Source organism: Emydura macquarii, unplaced genomic scaffold (assembly GCF_026122565.2).
Source record: "Emydura macquarii macquarii isolate MOO-44397 ecotype Brisbane River unplaced genomic scaffold, CSIRO-AGI_Emac_v2 contig_480, whole genome shotgun sequence".
Classification (NCBI taxonomy): domain Eukaryota; kingdom Metazoa; phylum Chordata; order Testudines; family Chelidae; genus Emydura; species Emydura macquarii.
Window position 1 is genome coordinate 10,012,387 of NW_027130617.1, and position 22,278 is coordinate 10,034,664.

Here is a 22,278-nt window from a genome sequence, read left to right on the forward strand (position 1 = left end):
GGTTAGCAGCAGCTGGTAGACAGGTGAGTATTTATGTACCACAACCCTTTCTAGGAAAAATGTTGCACAGGATTATTGTTAAAGTGACATCCCTGCCTCTCTCTTAATTTAAATAACTTCAGTATCCTGAAGGAATTACTGAGCAATAAACTAAACTAATCAAACTCCCTTCAGGAGGCCAGTTAGTCACAAAACAAAGGAATAAATTCTTTGCTTGCAAACTGAGTTCCTGTGCATCAATACTAACAACAGCTATTGCTACAGCGTTTTAACCAATTTTAACACTTTTATTATTGATCTTGGCACAAGAAGAGGGGGAGTGTACTAATAAAATTTGCAGATGACAAACATTGGGCAGTATTGCTGGATTATCATACAAGATGATGTGGGTGACCGTGTAAATTGGAGTTATATAAATGGGATAAAATTTAATAGTGCAAATTCATTCAGTTAGGGACGAAGAAGAAGAATCTTTTGCTATATGAGGGGGATGTATCAGTTGGCAGAGACAGAGGAGAAAGACCTGAGTATATTGGTTGATCACAGGCTGATTATGAGCTGCGGCTGTGGAAAAGGCTAATTCAGTCCTAGGATGCTTCAGGTGATATATTTCCACTAGAGACAGGAAAGTGTTAGTACCATTATACAAGGCACTGGTGAGACCTCACCTAGAATAGTGTGTGCAATTCTGGTCTCCCATGTTTAAGAAAGATGAATTCAAACTGGAACAGGTGCCAAGAAGGGATACTAGGATGATCCAAGGAATCAAAAATCTACCTTATGAGAGGAGTCTCTAAGAGCTTGGCTTGTTTACTCTAATTAAAAGAAGGCTGAGGGGGAGATATGATTGCTCTTTACATCAGAGGGATTAAATACCACAGAGGGAGAGGAGTTATTTAAGTTAAGTGCTAATGTAGACACAGAATAAATGGATATGAACTGGTCATCAACAAGTGTAGGCTTGAAATTAGACAAAGATTTCTAATCCTCAGAGGAGTGAAGTTCTGGAACAGCCTTCCAAGGGGAGCAGTGGGGGCAAAAATCCCAACAAGTTTCAAGACTGAACTTGATAAGTTTATGATAGGACTACCTAAAATGGCATGTAGGGAATCTGAGACTGCCAGGAGCAAGTATCTCCAATGGCTGGACATGGGACGCTAGATGGCTCTGATTTACTATAGAGAATTCTTTCACAGGTGTTGAGCATGTGGGCAAGACCCATCAGCCAAAGGTCTATCTGTTGGCTATATTTGGAAAGGAATTTTCCCCCAGGTCAGATTAGCAGAGACCCTATGGTTTTTTACCTTTCGTTGCACCATGGGTCACTTGCAAGGTTAAACTAATGCAAAGAGTGGATTCTCTGTAATTTGAAGTCTTCAAATCATGATTTGAGGACTTCAATAACTCAGCCAGAGGTTATTGGTCTATTACAGGAATGAGGGTGAGGTTCTGCAGCCTGCAATGTGCACAAGGTCAGACCAGATGATCACAATGGTCCCTTCTGACGTTAAAGTCTATGAGTGAGTCTAATTATGGCATTTTCAGTTTACTGCAAATGCTATTAAGTGAACTGCAATTTTTTGGGTTTGTCAACATACAATTAAGATTGTGAATTCAGCAATGGACTATAAAAGCAGGGCTTAAATTCGCCCTGAGTATTTCCTGGAGCCCTCGGGGTTTCAGCCCTATGGAAGGCACCTGTGCTCCTGCAGGTTTGAAAATATTTACCAGTGCTCCTCTCTGGGTGGCTCCAGCTGAATTTAAGCACTGACTATAAGTAAAGAATACACCATCGTCTGACAACACTAAGAATTACAAGTAGTTTGGTTTCAAAGAATATTTAGTAATCCACTTAACACTGTGAACATGTCATGACATTCTTGCTCTAGAAAGCTAAATAGTACAACAATCACAAAAGAATTTAAATAACTATTGAAATAAAGCTCACAAGGTCTTTTTAATTATTCAAAAATAAACCATAAATTATTTCTTACAAGTCAAAATGTAAACAGTTTTAAATTCTCAAATGTTACAAAAGTTCAAACACACACCCATCTTCATAAAAATAGATGCACAGGACTTTTCTGCTCTTCTCAGCATTCTCTTCTTTCTTTCCCCTAATCTTGTGGGTGAAGTTTGCCTTAAGAGTTATCAGTGAAACAAAAAATTTAGATCCTTACTACTATTTCTTAATGGGCATTTTTCGGACCATCCAAAATTATTTTAGCTTCATCCATACCTAGAACAAATGCTGTGCTAGTCAGCTTGGCCAGAAAGATTTCAGAACACTTTCATAAGTAACAGATGTGAAAGTACAGATGCAAAGTGAAATGCTTAATTTCAACGCTCCAAAGGAAAAAAAATATGTATTGTTCACCATAGCAATACTTCAATATTGACTTCAGATGCAAAAGAAGAGTTGAAGAGCATCATTCTGTGGGTAACAACAACAGAGAAATATTTGATCAGTAACTTTAAAAGTACAAGTGTATCAGTTAATAAGCGTGGCCCGTACTAGTTCTAAAAATAAGAAATTTATTCTTCCTCTCCAACCTATCCAGAAAGTAAAAGTAACTGCATAAATAAGCAAAAATTCAGGTTTCTAACAAACTCAACTCTTCAAACGATTATATTTTAAGTTTTAATACGGTAACTGGCTATAACCATTTAATTCAAATAAAAAAAATCAAGCCAAATAGCAAGCTGCAAATGCTGTAACCATAAACCAGTTTGTTTTATATTGCAAGAGAAATTAAGTAAAATTCCATTGAAAATTACTATGTATCATGAAAAGATTACAAAATGATGTTAGCATTTACTGTTAGTGCCAGAATGGTGACACTCATTTCCCATACTGCATACATTTCTTCCTTTTTGAAAATACCTGACCCATTTTCTAATTTTACTAATACTATCTACAGTCACAGTATTTGCTTTTAAGAAATTCACTTGATTAAAACATCTTATGCCAGGTACCATAGTTTTGAGATGACTGACCATTCAGGCATGCTGTCACTTTTAAATATTCTTGTTAAATTTTCAAGATCTTCTTTAGTGAAATGCAATTCTTCAAGTAACTTAGACAGGAACTGTGTATACATTGGACTCTGCTGAGAATTCTCAAAGACTGGAATAATCTGAGACAACCTGGAAGATGACATTGAATACAGAAGAGAGGACTTTAAATGTTTGAACAAGGCTGGTGTGCTTTATATAGCTCTATAAGCTATTAAACAATTGCCAAAGCGGAAAAGTATTTCCAGAACCTGTCCCATTTATAATATTACAAATGATTGTTTATAGGTTTACAATGTTGCATATAAGTATTAAAATGTGAAATGTTATTGGCTTTTACCAAATTTCAAACAAACAGTTTTAAATTAATGAAATAAAGCAAGAGATTAGTTTCATACGCATCTAATCAATTTCATTTAGTTGTTACATAACAGGCACTGTCAAATTATGTGCTTTGAAAATTAGTTATGTAATTTAAAAAAAAAACCCCAAGAATTTATAGTAAGTTTTGTATTGTCTTCACAAAAATGATCGTTCACCTTGTACAAATTATGCAGTTCCTTGTACAAATAAACAGTTTAAGAACTGTAGGAAATACAATTTTACTTTGGAGTAGCTAAATAATGTATTTTCAACTACAAATTACCAGCAAATTTTCTTTTTCAGGAGTTCTACCTAGTCACGAAGGAGACACAGGCATAACAGAATTTCATATTAATTTCTAGAGAACTAAGATGTGTTTAGTAATGAAAAATGTCTGTCTGTTTATTTAAAAAGGTTTCTACAAATCACATCACTGAAAAAGCTTTTAGGTAGTAAACTCAATTTCTTCTAAGTCAAGATCTCTCCAAATAGTTGGAAACTTCCCACAGCGGCCTTTAATTTAACTTCATCCACTGCCACTGGGCACATGAAATATGAATAAAATAACTCTCAGAAGTTGCAGATCAATGAAGGTAGGTGAGTAATCAGAGCTCTGCATTTCCTCAGTAGTACATCTGTTCCCATGAAGCAATCTCGGTTACCTTTCTTATACAGTGGGCTGTGTTCTTATTTTAAGAACCTGTGTGTTCTTGTTAGTCAGTCAGTCAGATAAAGAGATTTTGACAGAGAACAAAATTAATTTAATTCTGTTAAGGGTTATTAATACAGTCTTCAATTTTACATGTTTTCTGTCTTATTACAAAAACTGTTTACATGTGATCCTGCCTTCTTTCGTAACAAAAAAGTATGAATTTTAAGAAGTGAACACTGTAGCAAAACTGAATGGGAACAGCTACAAAGGTTAAAAAAAATACCACCACACAAGCAGCTCAATATTATAATTGGATCAAATAATAAATCTGGCTTCAGTGATCCACACATTGAATCTTTAAAGGAAATTGAAAAAGATCCATTGGCCTTTTAAAGTACTTAAATCATTTCTATCAAAATGAACATTGACAAGGTAGTGCTTTTCAAAATTCTATTTGCAAACGACATTCTGCAGAGAATCTTCCATTAGATCCTGATTGTTCGAGCAGCAGGGCACAGCAGTGCCCCCTCACTTCTGTGTTCTGAAAAATGTGTTTTTCCAAAGACGACTAAAAAAAATATACACACCCAGTCCAGTTAATTTTCTTAGTACTTTTAAGAAGTTGAGAGCCACCTGAATTTCTTTATATTTGTTCCCAGGCTGAAACATCAGGAGCACTGAAGCCAGACCTATTTTTAATGGGAGATGAAGGCACTTTGCAACAGACAGCATCAAATCCTTAAATGAAGGCTAGAAGATGCTGACATTTAAAAAAATTAATACTGGAGATACTGAAGATTTAGTAGGGGCTACTTGATATTCCTAGAAGGATTTTTAATACTCAGCTGAAGCGAATAATGCAAAAAAAAAAAAAAAATCATTACTGTCCATACTTATTCACAGCATAAACTAACACCACAACAGTGGCAAAATGTATTCTGTATTGTGGACCCAAGAACAGGCATTCACAGTATCACAAGGGGTCATTACAATGTATGTCGCAAGTCTATATAAAAAAAGTTTGTGTTAGGAGGGTAGATGAAATTGTGTTTAAACTATCAGCTTTAATTTTAGTATCTACACAAAAGACTTGTTTAATACTGTAAGGAAATTTCACACTGCTGTGTTATCTGTATATAAAAATAAAGAGTGAATCTTGCCCTTGTAGTTAGTGGTTTCAGGTACACGCTGTTACATGTAATGTATTCATCCAGGTAAGCAGATGTCAGTAACACTAGTGTAAAGATTTATTTTTATTGTTTAGAAGACACCTTCTGAAAAATGCACTTAAACATCTGAATTCACATAAAAGAAAAATGCAAAACATCCCATGGCTTCCCACAAATTCAGCAGTTAAGGGACGTTTTACTTGTGGGTAATTACTCTGACATCAGAGCCTCTGTGGAAACTGGTGACAGGACTAAATCTCCATTTAAAAAGAAATGCAAATTAAAACAAAAGGTGCCTTTTATTAAGCAAAAGAGTGGTAGGTCACTCAAAGAATCCCACAAAAAGGAAATAAACATTGTTCATTAATACAAAAATAATCATTTTAAAAGTTTTTAAAAAATCTTGATTTTCTTAAAGAACAGAAAACTAGTAAAATGTTTATTTCGGTGATGTCTAACACAATCTGACCATTGTGATAATTTCTTATTGCCTTTTGGAATTTAATCTATATGTGCACTGAATACTTAAACTATTAAAAAATGGTAACACTAAGAAATATGAGGTAAGCACAACATGGAATAAAACTTATCTATGACACATCTAAACACCATTCTCTCACAGGACAGCAAGGTTCACACGTGTATGTTACATTAATGTTTGGACTGTGTCGATGGTATTTTCTCCATACAGTGTAAAAATAGCACTAAGCAGTCATTTTACAGTGAATAACCATGGCTACTCTTTTAAAAAGTCCAAGCAGAGGTATTCCGAGTATCTTAAAGACAGGAATTGAGGATCTGGAAGTGGTTTTTTTTTTTTGGTAGTAAGAAGGGTACTCAGCAGGGGAGTAGAGGAAGTGCTGATAGAACAAGAATTAGAGTGATCAGACCTCAGAGTTAGGCTGGAGACAAGGATATCAGAAGAAAAGTCTGGAGATGCATTCTTCTTCAAACCATCCACACTCAGGATTAAAGAGAATGGGTATGATAATTACCCCGACACCAGTTGTCATGATTTCCTGACTGGTGCCAGTGGAACACTATGTGACATTGCAAAATGCTACCTCTCCAATACTGCAAAATTGGACTTTTTCATCTCAGGATTTCTTCTGTCTGCGTTGTGCTCTAATTAAAGAGAGCTTTTACTTTTAAAAAGCACATACTTTTAAGCTATTTGTTATTTACTAAAGATTCAACATGCCAAGAAACTAGCCCTCTGACAGGCCTAAGAATTCTCCCTTAATCACACTGTCTGAGTCTTGCTACTGACAACAATATTTACAGATGTGCATTACGAAAGACCACATTTTATAGAAATCCAGTACTGGATCAATATTTTGGCCACATCTGGCCTTTGGCAAGTAGCAGCCAAACCACTGAAACTTTTCATATAAGTATTACTAAGAGATTTGGTCAAAATTTCATATAGGTATGTATAGGTTTCTAGTATTTTTGCATTAAATTCAAATTTGAAACTTTTTGGAGAGAAACAAGCTGACTCAATGCACCCTATTAAAATATATTTATGAGTGCACATAAAACATTTTTAATTTCTCTATTGGTAGGCAGCGTCCTTTTGGCATTTAACAGCTGCTTCTATTTTCACCCCACCTTTTAAAAGCAGTTACCCATAAGCTGCTTTTCTAACAATTAATGATACATGGCTGGATCTGGTGCTGTTGAAGCCAATGGGAGCAGGTTTTTAGCCTCCACTGTGTAATAATAAACTTCACTCTTCCAGTCCCCGTTATTTCAAAGCTATTATCACTACATGGAGCTGGTATTATAATCTTAGGGTGCTTTACGGACCATATATGCAATCCTCATACTGGCATGAAACGCTACTTGAATTAAATGGGAATTGCATTCAAGTACTTGACAGCAGGATTTGGACCGAATGTCTTAGTGTCACTAAAACACCAGACAGCCACGGCTCTGAAGAAGTCCTCAGCTCCATAATTCAAAGGAAACTGCGCTGCTTCACTTCATGGATGCAGTGACAGTTCAAAGCTCCACATGTTCTGAAGTATTTTTAAAGAACTGCAAACTAAACTGATATTAAGGTGCTTGGAAGCATCACTGAACACAATGGAAACTGATGACTTAAAAAAAAAAGTACAAATGACATGGCAGGGTAATCTTTAAAATTCAGTTTTAAGGTTGCTTAGTTTCACTGAAACATGAAGACATGACAGGGAGAATGACTGGTGTGAACAAACAATTTGGGTGACATACTGTCCTTTACTGGACCCACTTCTGTTGGTGAGACAATCTTTCAAGCCACACAGAGCTAAGGTCAGCCTTTGGAACTGCCTTAATTTTATTGATTTGTCACAAACAGTGGCCTTAGCAAAAAAAAAAAAAAAATAATAATAATAGTGACTTGATCACAAGAATACAACAGACATTTAACTAAGATACACTATATAATTTTTAAAAATGGGCCAAAATTGTTTAGACTGTGCCTGAAGTTGGGCACCTAAAAAGTCATTTTTAGATGTGCTGAACAAATGACTTGCCAATGAAGTTTCCTATATAACCACTTATACCATATGGTAAACAGGTCTTTGTAAAGTTTAAAAAAAAAAAAAAAAAAGCTGGAAATGTCAAACTACATCTTATGATAAAACCCTATAAAGCTGGCTGGCTACTCCACATATGTTGCACGTGAAAGAATAAGTGAAATTCTTGTTAAGACAAGTATCACCACTACATTATTACCACATTATTAAATGACATATGGTTAACATGAAAGACGTTTACATAATTTCAGCTCTCCTACTGAAAAACAAGCTTTCTATTTAATAGTTTTCTTACAGCAAGTTTTAACAAGTATATTTAGCAGTATGGCTATATTTGTACACTAGGGAAGCCCATACTGAAATATTTTTGGAATTAATAAAAGCCACTATTTGTGAATTACATTTCATTAACTAATATCTTCTAGTACTCCAAGGGCATGTCTACACTGCAATTAGATACCTGCGGCTGGCCTATGCTAGCTGACTTGGGCTCACAGGACTTGGGCTGTGGGGCTGTTTAATTGCAATGTAGACTTCTAGGTTCATGCTGGCACCGGGGCTTCAGGACCCTGCGATGTGGGAGGGTCCCAGAGCTCAGGCTGTAGCCCAAGTCAGCTGGCATGGGCTAGCCCTGGGTTTTTAATTGCTCACAGAGGTACCTGTGCTACTGTCTGGGTTAAGACATGTATGCAGAGAAAGGTGTTGGTCGTGAACAGTGTCTTTCTATGATTAAAGGATTACTTTATAACATCTCCCATTCACGGATTAGGAGTAAAACCTTTTACAAACATTACTGGATTAAGCCCACAAACACCCTCCGCCCCTGGGAGAGAGTCAGTACTATCCTCATTTTATAGAAACTAAGGCACAGAAAGTAAGGACAACATTTCCAAAAGTGATCAGTGATTTTGTCCAATTTGAGACATCTTTAAAAGGGCCTGATTTTTAGAAAGTTCTGAACACCTGTGCCCTCTGAAAGTCAGGTATCTTAAATTGTGCATCCAACATTACTGCTGAAAATTCAGGCCTACATTAATTTACCAAAAAGTCTGTGTCAGAACCAAGAAAAGAATCCAGATCTCAAGTCCTACTCCTACAGAATATAATGGTCTGCTTTTATTGCAAATAAAAATGTAATAGACAGCCAAGCTTTCTACAGGAAGTGACTACAAAAGGATCATCAATGTACTCCATGATTAAGCCTGTGGATCTAAAATATGACCACTTAATTCTTGATATTGTTCACCATGTTTGAATCTGAAATGAGTAATGACAGCAGTTTTATCACCCAGGCAGGAGGAAAGAGTGGGAGCACATACCCTCCTGGGCTGGTGTTATTAGGGAATAGGAGAGGATGAAAACAGTATTGCTAACCCCAAGCATTCAAAAATCATCAGTCATGCCCAAAATATCATGATGCTGGCTTAAAAATGAGATTCTAAGTAGTAATAAGCTTAGGGTTTTCCTTATTTGCTTTCTGACTTTGCGCATTTAGAGTTCATATTTTCAAGCTCTTCTCCACAACCATGTCAGCTAGAAATTAAAAAAAAAAAAATCACAAACTTGATTTTAAGAGCGGGATCTTTAAGAACACCACCAGATATCATGACCCCTCTGATAACAATTGTGAGAGTTAGCAACACTTGAAAGGCAGCGCAATCTGCGCTTCTTGCAGCCACCAACAAAAGTGGGTTCAGTGATTGCAGGGAATTTTGCCATAAGTGATATCTACATTACTGATTGTTGTAAGCTAAAGAGAGGTGACAATGGGGTTCCGACCTAGGTGTCATCATTAGACTTGCTGAGGATCCCCCCCATCCACACCACCCTTTGATAAGTGCAGAGATCTCTCGCTATTCCAGGCTATCGGAGGGAAAATGAACATATTCATCTAGATAAAGATATCCTCTTTTCTACTTATCTATTCCCTTCCCTCCTGACTGCTAATTCTCACTTTTAGTTCCCCTCTTTGGTAATGAGGTCTTTTAATGCATCTCTCTTTCCCTTCCAAAGGCAGATAAGAGGCCAATGCATTTACCGGCCCTGAATAAAGATATTTGCTTATGTAATGAAACACCCATGTTTTTAAGAAATGATCTCATATAATTTATTCAAACAATGGGAAATCTGCAGGTCTTGTTCATTTTATGACTAATTACAATGTTTACATTTCTTTTAGAACACAGTCATTTTGAAGATCACAAAATGGAATATGTCAGATCAAATCTTATGGTCCTATACTCTCAGAAATGTTTTACTTGGTGTCACCTGTCAAATGTATTAATTCAGTTAACTCTAAATAAAAGTGCACGTGAGCCTTAAATGCACAAAATGAATTAACACAGATGAGTTACAGATCAGAAGAAATAATCAGCTACTCCAACCGAAGTGTAATTAGCACTTAAAACTCAAGAGTTTTAGTCTGCAGCAGTACTGCAACATATGGTCATTTTGCACTGTCAAGAAGAACTATGATTTAGGAGAAACAATGCTAAAAGTTTAATGAAATTTGATTGTGCAGAACACACACCCACACAGTGGCATTAATCTCTGCTTGTCAACCACAATATCATATAAAGAATTCAACAACCCTTTCTGAATAAAAGCCCCACTGAGTGCTTACTGTTAATTGTATCTTCTCTGCTTAAGATCTTACATAAATAATTCCCTTGTCACCAGTTATGCACTACCATAGGAAACATGTCTGAAAGTTGTCTAATTAAAATGCATGTTTCCATACAAAAACTGACATCAGAATGGCAGTTGGAAGCACCCCTAAAAGCACAGGTGAAAAGACAACAGACTTTCACCCCCGGCTCTGTCACTTTAATAGGTATTCTAATAAAGATAGTTTGCCTTGTTTAATGTTTAGAAACTATGCCTCTTCCTTTGAGACTCTATGAACCCTTCTGAGCCAATAGGTGGAGGGGAGTCTGTGTAGGACTGAGGGAAGCTTTGGAGTCTACGAAGGTGGGCTGGGGGCAGGGAAACCAGATGATGTCTTCCAGATTCCTCCCTCACAAAACTCACTGGGGACATAATTAGAAATTCATAAAACCACAAGCCAATATTAAGTTATGCCCTCTTCCCAGCTACCATATGAAGCTCCTCCACTTCCTCAGGGAGTTATGAGAAAGCAACAGTTGTTAGTTCTTTTAAAAAAAAAAAAAAAAAAAACCCAAAAAACCCCAAAAAACAAACTTTCGAGTCCACATCCTGTCCCCCTCCCAACTTTGAAATATAAGTGTGGCTGAGGGTGTTACTGTTATTCGACACATGAATTGGCGAGTCACAAAAGGACGAGGCTGCACTGCTCCTCCTCATAAGTGACTGTCGTGGTAGTGGCAAGACAGCTTTTAATTTAATAATTTTGTGAGCTTCCTTGCTGTAAAAGCCATGAAGAATTAAACGTAATCTGCTCTATCCATCAGCCCTTCTCTCCTTTATGCTTCCCTGACCATATACATCTCTACTTCTTTCCTGATGGGCTGGTTTAGCGCTACTGAGCAGAGACCATCTCTACATACAAAAGTACATTTGTAGAATATATACAAAATCAAGGCAGGGTTAGGTTAGGTGCCTAAGCCACTTATGAAGTGTATTGGCTTTCTCGTGTTTTCAGTAGTATATGTAGCTGAATGCCTGAATATTTGAACACTTGTAAAATATTTAGACTGCTTTATGTATGTGAGTAGTTATTTACTTCACAACTCAGTGACACCCACTACTGCATGTGCTACTGATCAAAGACAAGTAATTAAGAGGTCTGTCTGCATTTCCATTTGAAACTCCAGTTTGGAAGAGAACAATATGTTGGCCACTTCAAAACTGATTTAAAGCTGAAATTTAGAAAATAAGGTATGAATCTAGCATAGCAATTTACTGTCTTCAGTAAGTACCTGTTTTTAAAGTTACAGTGCAGAAGAAAGCAGAGTACTTTTACTCTTTCAGACAATGTTTGACAAGATTTGGACCAATATTAGCTAACATTAAACAAATCTTCTCTTTTTCCCAACCCTTTTAATAATTATTTATTTAAAACAAATATGTGGTAAAGCAGTACTCTTATTACTTTGATAAGCCTATTAATGCAATAAAAATTATTATTATTCAGAGGTTGAATGGCATAATATTTTAGTGAACCAAGTCTTTATGAATGAGAACAGACTAAACTTTAATTAGGTCACAAGTGAAAATAAATGTTAGGGTCTTCTCTGTATTAGAAATTTGTCCACCACAAATCCACTATCTAATTCAGCATAACATGTCAGTTTCTACTTAGGAGGAATATAGGACTGAAACAAATCAAAACAATCTACCGAGTATCACAGGTCAGCAATGAAGTGCATTGTGTGCATTGGGAGAATTGTGGTAGCCCAAATAGCATCTGCATGTACTAGAACTGGAGTGTAGCAAATGCCATCAGATCCTCACTGACAGAACTTCAGTTTACTAGGGCCACACCTCCTCAACACACACACACACACACACACACACACACACACACAAATAATAAATATCAACATTATTATATATTGCACAACTTCCTGTCTGAAGGAGATTGAGCCACACACACCATGACATAAGTGAGGGAGTTAAATAAAAATCCAAGCAGCATTGGTCATCTGAATTCTCTTCACAAAACGTACTGAGATGAGAAAAAATGAATTAAGTTGTTACATTGCTTAACTTCAGGCAATAAAGTGCGTCAGTAGCCAATAGATTAACTCCATTTGATATGGGTGTGCTTAATTGAGACAAAAACTTTGTTAGGACTTCTCTCAAAGAATGGCATGGAGGATTGCTTAAATCGCAACGGTACTAAAAAAAAATAAACAAAAAAAATTGCTGCTTAATGGAGACTCATTCGGCATTTGCCATGTTGCTGAGTGGTGTTCTACCAATTTGAAATGATACATTCATTATGGTGAATAGATTCTTCTTGAAATTTTATTCAATAAACATTTTATTCAATACAGGCGGGAATGGGCCCTGCTCAGAGAGTGTGCAGGCAGAGCCAGCAGACTACGGGCAGGCTGTTCCCACAGTGTAACCTGTAGAGGCCACCTGGTACATAGTACAGAAAACTGGTAGGCACAGGCATGGAGTAAGGTTAGTTACAACTCACACTAATGATAAAGGTGGACAGGTAAGAAGTATAATCTTAGGTGTGATATTTAAATGATAACAATCATACTGTGTTACAGACAACTACACATGCTCATAAGTATTAAATGATTATTACTACTTGTACCCTCAGCTTATATAGTTAGCTGTTATGCTCAAGGGTAAGATTTAAAATATTCTATGCTTCGGTTCAAGGTTTCAAAACAAGCTCAACAAAACATACTAAAAAAACCTTGTTAAAAGCAAGAGGTTGCCTCTAGAGTGAAGATTTTCCATTAGAACACATTAATATTTGATGGATGATCTAGAATTGAAAACACCTAACTTACAAACATCAACATGCAGAAGTGTTTAAAGAGACCTCCAGAATTAAATTTTTGATGTTATGAAATGCTTCTAGTTAAATAATTTGATCAAAATTAATGTAATTTGCAACTAGGGATTTAAAATGTTCCATAACTAAAACCTTGATCCTATTAGATTACATTATAGGACATAGGAGGAAACGTAGAATTTCAAAGTTCTTTTCTTGAATCCCAAAAATTTATTCTTACAACAGGGATAAGACACACTTGCATTTACTTGGGTGAATGATAAGAACAAACTACCCTACATTAATGTTTTAATAATATTTCTGTCATTTATTTTAATAGACACTGAATCCTCTTAAGCAAAAACAAAGGTTACTTCTGGTCTAGTTTAAGTGCAACCTAAAGCCCTTTTCTTATAAAAAAGACAATTTGATCAACAGAATGCAGTCTACATTTTATTATTATGTACTGACTTGTTCAAAGAATCCAATATAGTTGATTTACATATTATTTTAATCCTCCCATGAAAACAAAAACTAAATTATTCATATTTTTAAATTTTTTGTCCATTAAATTTAAATCAAGGCTATGAAAACTGATTTAAAACCAACTGCTTGGATGCTAACAGTTGCAGGAGGTGGGATTTATTAAAAAGTTATCTTTGTTCATTGCTCCCACTACTGTCAGCTTCTTCACCTGCAGCCTCCAGAAGTCATTGATTTGCTCAAATAAATGTTTCACTTTATGTATATGTTCTTCCTTTAAAATAAAACCCCCTTTATTTTCACTTTTTATTTCTTAAGAGCAGACACACCATTAGACAGGGCACAATCCTTCGCCACTGAATTCAAGGGGGCCAGGTTTTCACCCATAATGTGGGTAAATGGAAAGGACTTCAGTTAAAGGTGAAAGAAAAACCACACATAATTTAAGGCAATAATCAGTGTATATAATCTTCTCTACTCAACAATATACTTGATACTCTCTGTAATAAAAGTGTTTAATATAAACTGAAAAAGCAATTGATTTTATCTGCCTTGCTCAATCAGTGATTTATATTCAGACCAGTGATTTTAACTAATGTAATGGGTTACAAGAAAGCCTCCTGATACACTACAGTATTTACAAAATGTGTTTAAAACTGGTTTAATTAAAAAAAAAAGATTGTTATATAGAAGAATATTCTGGGGTTAGCCCAAAAGATTGGGGTTCTGTTCTCAGCTGTGCAACAGACTTCCTGAGTTAGCTTTGGTTAGTCACTTTATCAGTCAGTGCCTCATTTCCCTATATGCAAAATAGCTATATTACTTTTCCCACCACAGTGTTTGGAGGCTGAAGAGAATAAATGTGAAAATGCTTTTCCATAATTCTTTTAGTTGCATACTACACTGGATCTCATTATATATAACTGTGTAGGAGAGATGTGTTAGGACAACATGGGTCTATAAGTTACCTGACCAATTACAAAAATAGCTGATTTTAAAAATCTAAATTGGTAGGTATTGATAGTAAGACTAACATTTTTACTAATAAAGAACAGAGCTGTAACCATGAATAGCAGGATGTACTGAGTACACCTGTTCCTTCTTTCCGCAAGCTAAGGCTTCACTTTGTCAGCTGCCAGCTGTTACAGATAACAGACAGCCAGATTACTTCAAAGATGTTGTATCAGTGGAATATTACTGATCACAAAACAGAGAGAGAGAGAAAGAGAGAGAGAGAGTGAGTGAGTCAGGGAAAAAATTTAGAACTTCCTTATACCATTAACTTCCTCAGAATGGCAATGAGCAGTCACAGCATGAAAGTTAATAAAGATCACAAAAAGAAGCTGAAGATTTTTATATTAATACTCAGTATCAGGGGCGTGCACAAGAAGGGGCCAGCAGGGGCATGGCCTCCCCAATAATCGTCAGGGACACAGAACTTCTCTGGCCCTGGGGCTGCAGGGATGGGAACAAGTTCCTTTCAGGGCTGTGGGTTGGGGGGGGGGGGGAGGGGAATGGGGGAAGGAGCTCCTGCTGGGGCCAGGGCAAGTGGGTGAAGGGAAGAGAAAGCTCCGGGGGGTGGAGTAAAGAGCAAGCTCCTACTGCAGCTGGAGGGGCGGGCGGGGCGGGCACAGAACTTGCCCCTCTAAAAGGGGTCAAAGTTATATTCCTGCACACACCCCTGCAAAATGTCATACTATTTATCACTTTTCTTGCATCATTTATTCAATAAGAATTTTGCAAACAAAGTGAAATGTCAAATGTAAAAACACATGAAAGGTATGTTTTAGAACTGCACTGCAATTTCCAAAGACAAAAATATAGTGAGTCAAATTTCACCCTCAATTATACACCCAGGCATTCCCATTCATGTTGTGTACCACAGGTCATGGTGTACCAGAAGACAGAATCTGCTGTGTGTGTATCAGCAGCAGCAATTTATTTTAAATAAAATTAAATGAACTTTTGTGAAGCTTGTCTGAAATTTTAAATGAACAAGCAAACTTCTGGTTCCTATAGCATATGCAATTCTGCCATACTGTACAGAATGATATGTTAAAATGCAATTCTTCTGAGAGGTAACTGTAAAAATGACACCAGCTACTACAGAACTCCTTGGCTTCCTGTGTATTGTCAGTGTTATCTACTATAGTAACATTAATTAATTAAAATTAATTAAAAACATTAATCCAGAGACAGCACCTGAATCTCCATAGCCTTGTGTAGTCATTTAAACCTGTGCAAAGTGAGTGTCAGCAATATTTATTGTGATGTAATATAATTCCTGTAACTTTCTCTCTGAATGTTTTTCTTGCTATAGATGTACAGTATAACCAATTCAGTTCCCCCAGTAATTGTTGTAGAAAGAAAACGCAGAGTTCAGAATGTTCAGCAGATACAGACGACAGGTTAAATCCTCCCATATTACTTGGCTGCTTCATGATGCTCCAGTGATGCAAAGCAGCTGGAAAGCCAGCTTAACTAGGTAGTTAGGAATTCTCCAGTTTCACCCTGGCCTGGCCCATTCCAGTGATCCTCATGCCTGACTGCAGTATTGCCAACCGCACAGATTCACAAATCAGGAGACTGGATTAAAAATTAAGTTTAAAAAATAATTTGGGGATTCTATTTATTTGCCTGCTGGGTTTTGTGCCTTTAGTGCTCATGTTTTCAAACTTATCTCTGCAACCCTGAGGGCTAGAAATGATTTGTTTTAAAATTAAAATTATGATTCTCACCAAATCACATGACTTCAGGAGTTGTATCTTTCAGACACCAAATATCATCATAAGAGTCAGAAGAATTGGCAACACTGAGAATAACTTCTTGGGCAGCCAGGTACAAGACAGAGCAGCCATGAGATTGCTCGAACTCATGCTGTGGATCAGACCAGTCTCTAGCCAGGCGCTAAACTGAGAGAAGCATAGAATGGCTCAAAGCCATCTTTACTTTCTTCTCCCAGGGCCTATGCCATGCACAACTCAGCCAGACCAGAAGATATGGTCCGCTGTTTTGTATTAGAAACATAATATAGTCATATATTTATTAATCAGAACTCAATTAGGATAGAATACCTAGATAACCATTAACCCAATTTGTTGTAATTAGTGGTGCAACTCTAACTATTACACAGGAATCAAAACTTGTGATATTTCATGGCATTTAAAGCCATGATATTTATCTTGGGAGCTATTCCAGAAGGTTTTCAGTTGGCTGGTTTACCATGCATAAAGACAGTGCAGTTTATAATTGTCATTTGTTAGTTAAACTCCAGAAGAAATAAGTATCAATTATTTGCTATAAATAACATTGCTTCTCAGAAGTCTAGGTTTCTTCCAGATACATTTCACAAAGTCAGACCTAGTTTAAAGGATTCCATTTATTTGAGGTCAGTACCCGCTGCTAACCGTACCAACAGATCAGAGGTATTTCTCAGTCCTTGTACTCTATTGCTTTTTTTCTCCTTCTCTCTTGACTTTGGCCTCCTTTTATTCCACATCCCATTCTGAGATCAGTTCCTTATGAATCAAATGTCCTCCCCTCCAACACCTCCTTAAGCCCTATTTTTATGAAGCCTTCTTACACTGATCCCCTCATCGATCATACCTTCCTGTTTTTTCATATTTCTCAACTTATGTTGGTTAGAGTTTGAACCTGATCCTGCAAACTCATACACATGTGAGTTTGTCCCATTGAAGTCACTGCATCTACTCAGATACATAAAATTAAGCACATGCTTAAGTCTTTTGTAAGACTAGCGCCTTAGAATGGAAACTTTTCAGAGCAAGGACCTTGTAAGAATTCTGTAAAATTACAGTCTTCTATAACAAAACACACATTCTACTTCAATGGCCAACAGATCTTTTGGATACTTAGATATATTCATGGTTTGCACATTAATCCAAGTATATTTTATAAATAAAATGAAAAGCCTCTTTCATAAACAACTATCAAAAATGAATGAGTTTACTACTAAATAGTGGAAGTCTCTCCTTGTTACTGCTTGGCAGTACTCTATATGAATGGAAAAAAACTCTGGTAAAGTTTGATTCAGATATACAGTATGTTGCAGGTGGAAAAACTACAATCCACCTAGGTCCAATTCACCTAGGTAAATAACTCATCAATACTTTATAAATGTACCCACCTGCATTCAATTACTATGGAAACTATTTACCATAAAAATGATCATAGCTTAATTTTCAAACTTTCTAACACAATAATCTGATTATCTAATTTTCAGTCCAATATACAAATCAAACACTTGGAATAAATGCAGCTGGGTAAAGAGACAAGCCAGAATAGACTTGCTGCTACTAAATACGTGCAAACTTAAAAGAAGGATGTGAAAGATAAGCACATCAATATTTTTCTGGTTAAACTTCACTGTTTGCAAAACCCCTGCTATTTCAGTCCAGGAGTTCTCAAAGGGGATTTTCTTTCAACAAAATTCCCCTGCGTTGCTAATGTCACAACCCCAGTGGTGGTAGCAACAATGAGAGCAGTAGTGCAGAGAGGGCTCTGGGCACCCACTGGCTTTCTATGAACTATTTTCCTTAACCCCTCTCAGAACAGGTAGACACATTTTGGCCTACAAGCATTACTATTTCTGTTTTAAAAGTTATAGTCCCATTTCTCCTGTGGACCTATTGTGTGACCTCAGACAAGTGACTTCACTGCTCTATGTCTCGATTTCTCTATCTACAAAATGGGGAGAATGCTACTAGCTCTTGTTTGTAAAGCTACATAAAACTAGGTATTATTAAAGACCAGTCCTGTGACAGAATAACAAAAATTATTAAGGCTGGCATTTGGTTGTACTTAGCTTACATTCATCATAACATCAACCATTATGTCATAAACCACTTCCCAGAAACACTCAGTTTTGCTGTGAGTATCACATTTATACCTTCCCCCCAGTTTTTGGGGAGGATAGTATAGAGCATGCATACTAAATGCATTTATTAAATGTAAAAGAATGCTTTAAGGCCCCAGACCTCCAAGCACTTAAGCTCATGCATAACTCTGCTCATGCTGTACTCTCATTGGTTTCCATCACACTACTCATGTGAGCAAAGTGATACACATGCAGGTTCAGGATCTAATTGTCAAAGTACCGGTTAATTGTGGAATTATTGGTTCATTATGTCTTCTCTTTGTCCTGAGAAGGCAAATGTTTCCAATTCTTTTCCCCTAGATTTTATTATTAAATAAGATTTTTCCTGCTGCTCTTACATAAAATTAATGTATTATTAATTGGTTATTTTAAAACTACATATATGCGTACTGATTACAGAAACAGCAACAGCCCAATATTTAAAGAAAACAACTGTATGCAAATCCCAGAGGATAACACTAGTTTCGGCTAAACAAAATATATTATATACTAATTGTAACTGTTTTCATCAAAGTGGATTCTCTAATAAATTACAACATACTGGTTTAAAAATACAAAAAGATTAACGTTTCTCTATCCATTACCAGACAGCTTTAATTTGGCAGTGAAGTCTGGAGCCTTCAACTAATATGACAGCTTCCTTCCCATCTTCAATTTGCTTGCTCTAATTGCATCCCTCCCGTCAATAAAAGCCACCCTCTCTTCTAGATTTCCAACACACTAGAGAGGATCTTCTACATTTCTAATGTCTGGGCCTTATCCCAGTAGCCAGAAACATAGTTTGTATATATCGTCTTCTCGACATGACGTGTCTCTTTTCCTCCCCAAAGAGGCAATATTTTCTGCTTGTTTTCATGAATACAAAAGATAAGCACATTTCAAAATGCACCTTACGCATCACTAGGAACATACCAATTACCGTGGTTCATCTATTCTAGACTACTAACATGTCTCAGAAAGTGGACTGTATCAGATAAATGAGGTGAAGGTAGTAAAACCCCACAACAGACAATTCTAGAACAACCTGCCCATAGGCAAAGTTTCTTCCTGACTCCAGAAAATTAGTGGTTAATTTATGTCTTGAAACGTGAGGGTTTGTATCTGCCCTGATGTAACAATGGATGTTTTTAATCAATGTACATATCTCACCCTTTTTCTAAATCTACTAATTTCTTAGCTTCTGATACCTTGTGGCAGCAACTTCCACAGTTAATTATGAGATGGTGCTAAAAAAATACTTCCTTCCTCACCATACCTCAGAGTTACGAACACCGCAGGAATGAAGGTAGTTCGTAACTCTGAAATGTTCATAACTCTGAACAAAACGTTATGGTGGTTCTTTCAAAAGTTTACAACTGAACATTAATATAGTTTTGAAACATTATTATGCAGAAGAAAAATGCTGCTTTCCCTTTTTTTTTTAGTAGTTTACGTTTAATACAGTACTGTACTGTATGTTCTTTTTTATTCTTTTCTCTGCAGCTGACTGATTGTGTACTTCTGGCTGGAAATCAGGTGTGGTGATTGACTGGTCAGTTTGTAATTCTGATGTTTGTAACTTTGAGATTCTACTGTATCAGTTTTAAATGTTGATTTTTAAATTTCATCTGATTTATTCTTGTTCCTGTATTATCAGAAAATAAATAGGAGCACCTAATTCATCCTCTCTTTGCCATTTACTATTTTATATGCCTCTATCATGCCACATGTTATTCATCGCCTCGAAAAATTAAACAGTTCTAATCTTTTCTCTCCTCTCCAACGGAAGTCTCTTCAGGCATCTAATAATTTCCATAGTCTGTCCTTGGCCTTTGGACAACGAAGACTGACAATTATCTATCTTCACACACTCATCAACCACTAAGTGTGTTTTAGTTTATACAATCTCCAGGCCTTCACGCACCTCACATTTGCCTGATGAATCTTAAAGTAAATTTTTTTCAAGGCCATAGTTTTGCTTTTTAAGAAACATGGTATTTTGTAGCGCTTTGTATTCAGAGACAAAGGGAATGGTTCTTCCTCCTGTTCCTGCCCCCATACACTGGTATGGCAAAACTATTTGCTATAACTGATCTGCAATTCTCAATTGGTGTTAAGACAGAAAGCAAGCAGGAATCCCAAGGAGGAAGTGCTGGCCTTGTAGATAGCTCATCTTACTACCTGAGATCATACTGAGTTTTAGCTCTACCAGCAACAACAGAGAACCATAAGGAATGGACTGGTAGTGCATGTCTTCAAGAGTTATCTCTGGTCTTAGGCCTTGTCTACACACAAAACTTGTACGGCTTTCACTATACCAGCATACAAACCCACTAGCGTCAATACAGCTATACTGGCACAGCTTATTCCAGCTATAGCAGTATAACTGAATCCTCTAGTGGTTGTACCAGTACAACTACGTTTGTTTAAAAAAAAAAATCACATCCCTAACTGAAATAGTTATGCAGGTACAAAGTGTCTGTGCAGACCAGGCTTTCAGCAACCTTTCTGACTTCTCTCAATATAGCTCTGAAGGACTCTTTTTGATTACTTCAGAAACAATCAGACAATTCAACACAGATTTATACCCTGTGAAATCTCACTCACATTAGTGGGATTGCCCAGGGTATGTCCCAATGAAGTCGGATCATTCTTTAGAAAGTTTACTGAGATAAAATTAAAACTTCAAATGTAAAAGATTGTGATAAAAGAAAAAAAAAGTTATTTGTCTAACAGATGGCTTATGTTTCATGATAAAAATGTTTGCATTTAATGTATAAAGATTACCTATTAATAAGGAAGCAGATATATTTTCAAAGGGACGTTTCCATCACAAATAAAGCTAGTACTTTGTAATTCACTCTGTGATGATATATATTACAATTAGGTTTGCTCAGTGGATGAACCCAAAGTAATTTCAATGCCAAGACTTTATGTCTAAATCCTGTTGCTAATAACCCTACTGAGCTACTCAATATACTATATTACATGCAACATCAACAACTTGCTTTTCTTCAAAAATCACTAACTTATTTCTTTCTTTACAAAGTGGAGGAAAGACTTTTTGAGTCTTGTGGAAGCACACTTTATTTATTTATTCTTTGGCACACTGTTTCCAATGAATTAATTTGTGTGTGGTGCAAGAAGGAAAGTAAAATTAAAAAGTAAACACTCTTAATAAAATGAATCAAATATATTTTCAATAATTAAAAATTAAAGTTTCTGAACTATTAAGTAATTCCTACGTATTTTATACGTAGGGCTGGATGGCACCCCTCAAAACTGGGGCTGATTGCAGTTCACATATACAACAAACACACGGCCTCTTCCCACATAACAACCTCACAGCTGCAAGACACCTGAAAAGGGGCCATGACCCCAGCCTTCTCCCACACTGGGCAGCAAATGTGGCAGGTGTGCAAGAGAGTGAATGCTCATCCTTGCATCAAGGGATTCTGGGAAGTATTATATGTTGATGATCCCTATTAGCGATGAGGCTAATAGTAAGACTGTAATTTACTTTTGAAGTAGTGGTGAACATTTTTCATACTAAGTAAGACGTGTAGGTGGTGACTGCACTAGTCAGTGACAAAGCTGGATAGCCCTTGCATCATATTAAGGTCTCTTATTCACAACACTACAAATCAGAAATGCTGGAATTCCAAGAGACAGGAGTAAATCTGAATTTGGAGTACAGGTGTGCACATTGCACTGAAATACCTAAATTTTTTCTATTGTCACATGTGCCACCCCCAATG

At 36.5% G+C, this 22,278-nt stretch overlaps 1 protein-coding gene across 2 annotated transcripts in view; it reads right to left on the reverse strand.

Annotated features, from left to right (window-relative positions):
- Positions 1-1,937: 1,937 nt before the first annotated feature.
- RPAP2 (RNA polymerase II associated protein 2) overlaps positions 1,938-22,278 on the reverse strand; it is a 65,144-nt gene continuing 44,803 nt past the window's right edge. The window contains exons 12-13 of one of the 2 annotated variants that reach the window (XM_067538478.1): positions 2,998-3,147; positions 1,938-2,434 (exon numbers count right to left, since the gene is read on the reverse strand). In XM_067538478.1, the coding sequence (XP_067394579.1) occupies position 2,434; positions 2,998-3,147 (151 nt within the window). In that variant the 3' untranslated portion in view covers positions 1,938-2,433. Of the gene's footprint in view, positions 2,435-2,976; positions 3,148-22,278 lie in introns of both variants that reach the window. The other variant, XM_067538477.1, reaches the window with a different exon arrangement.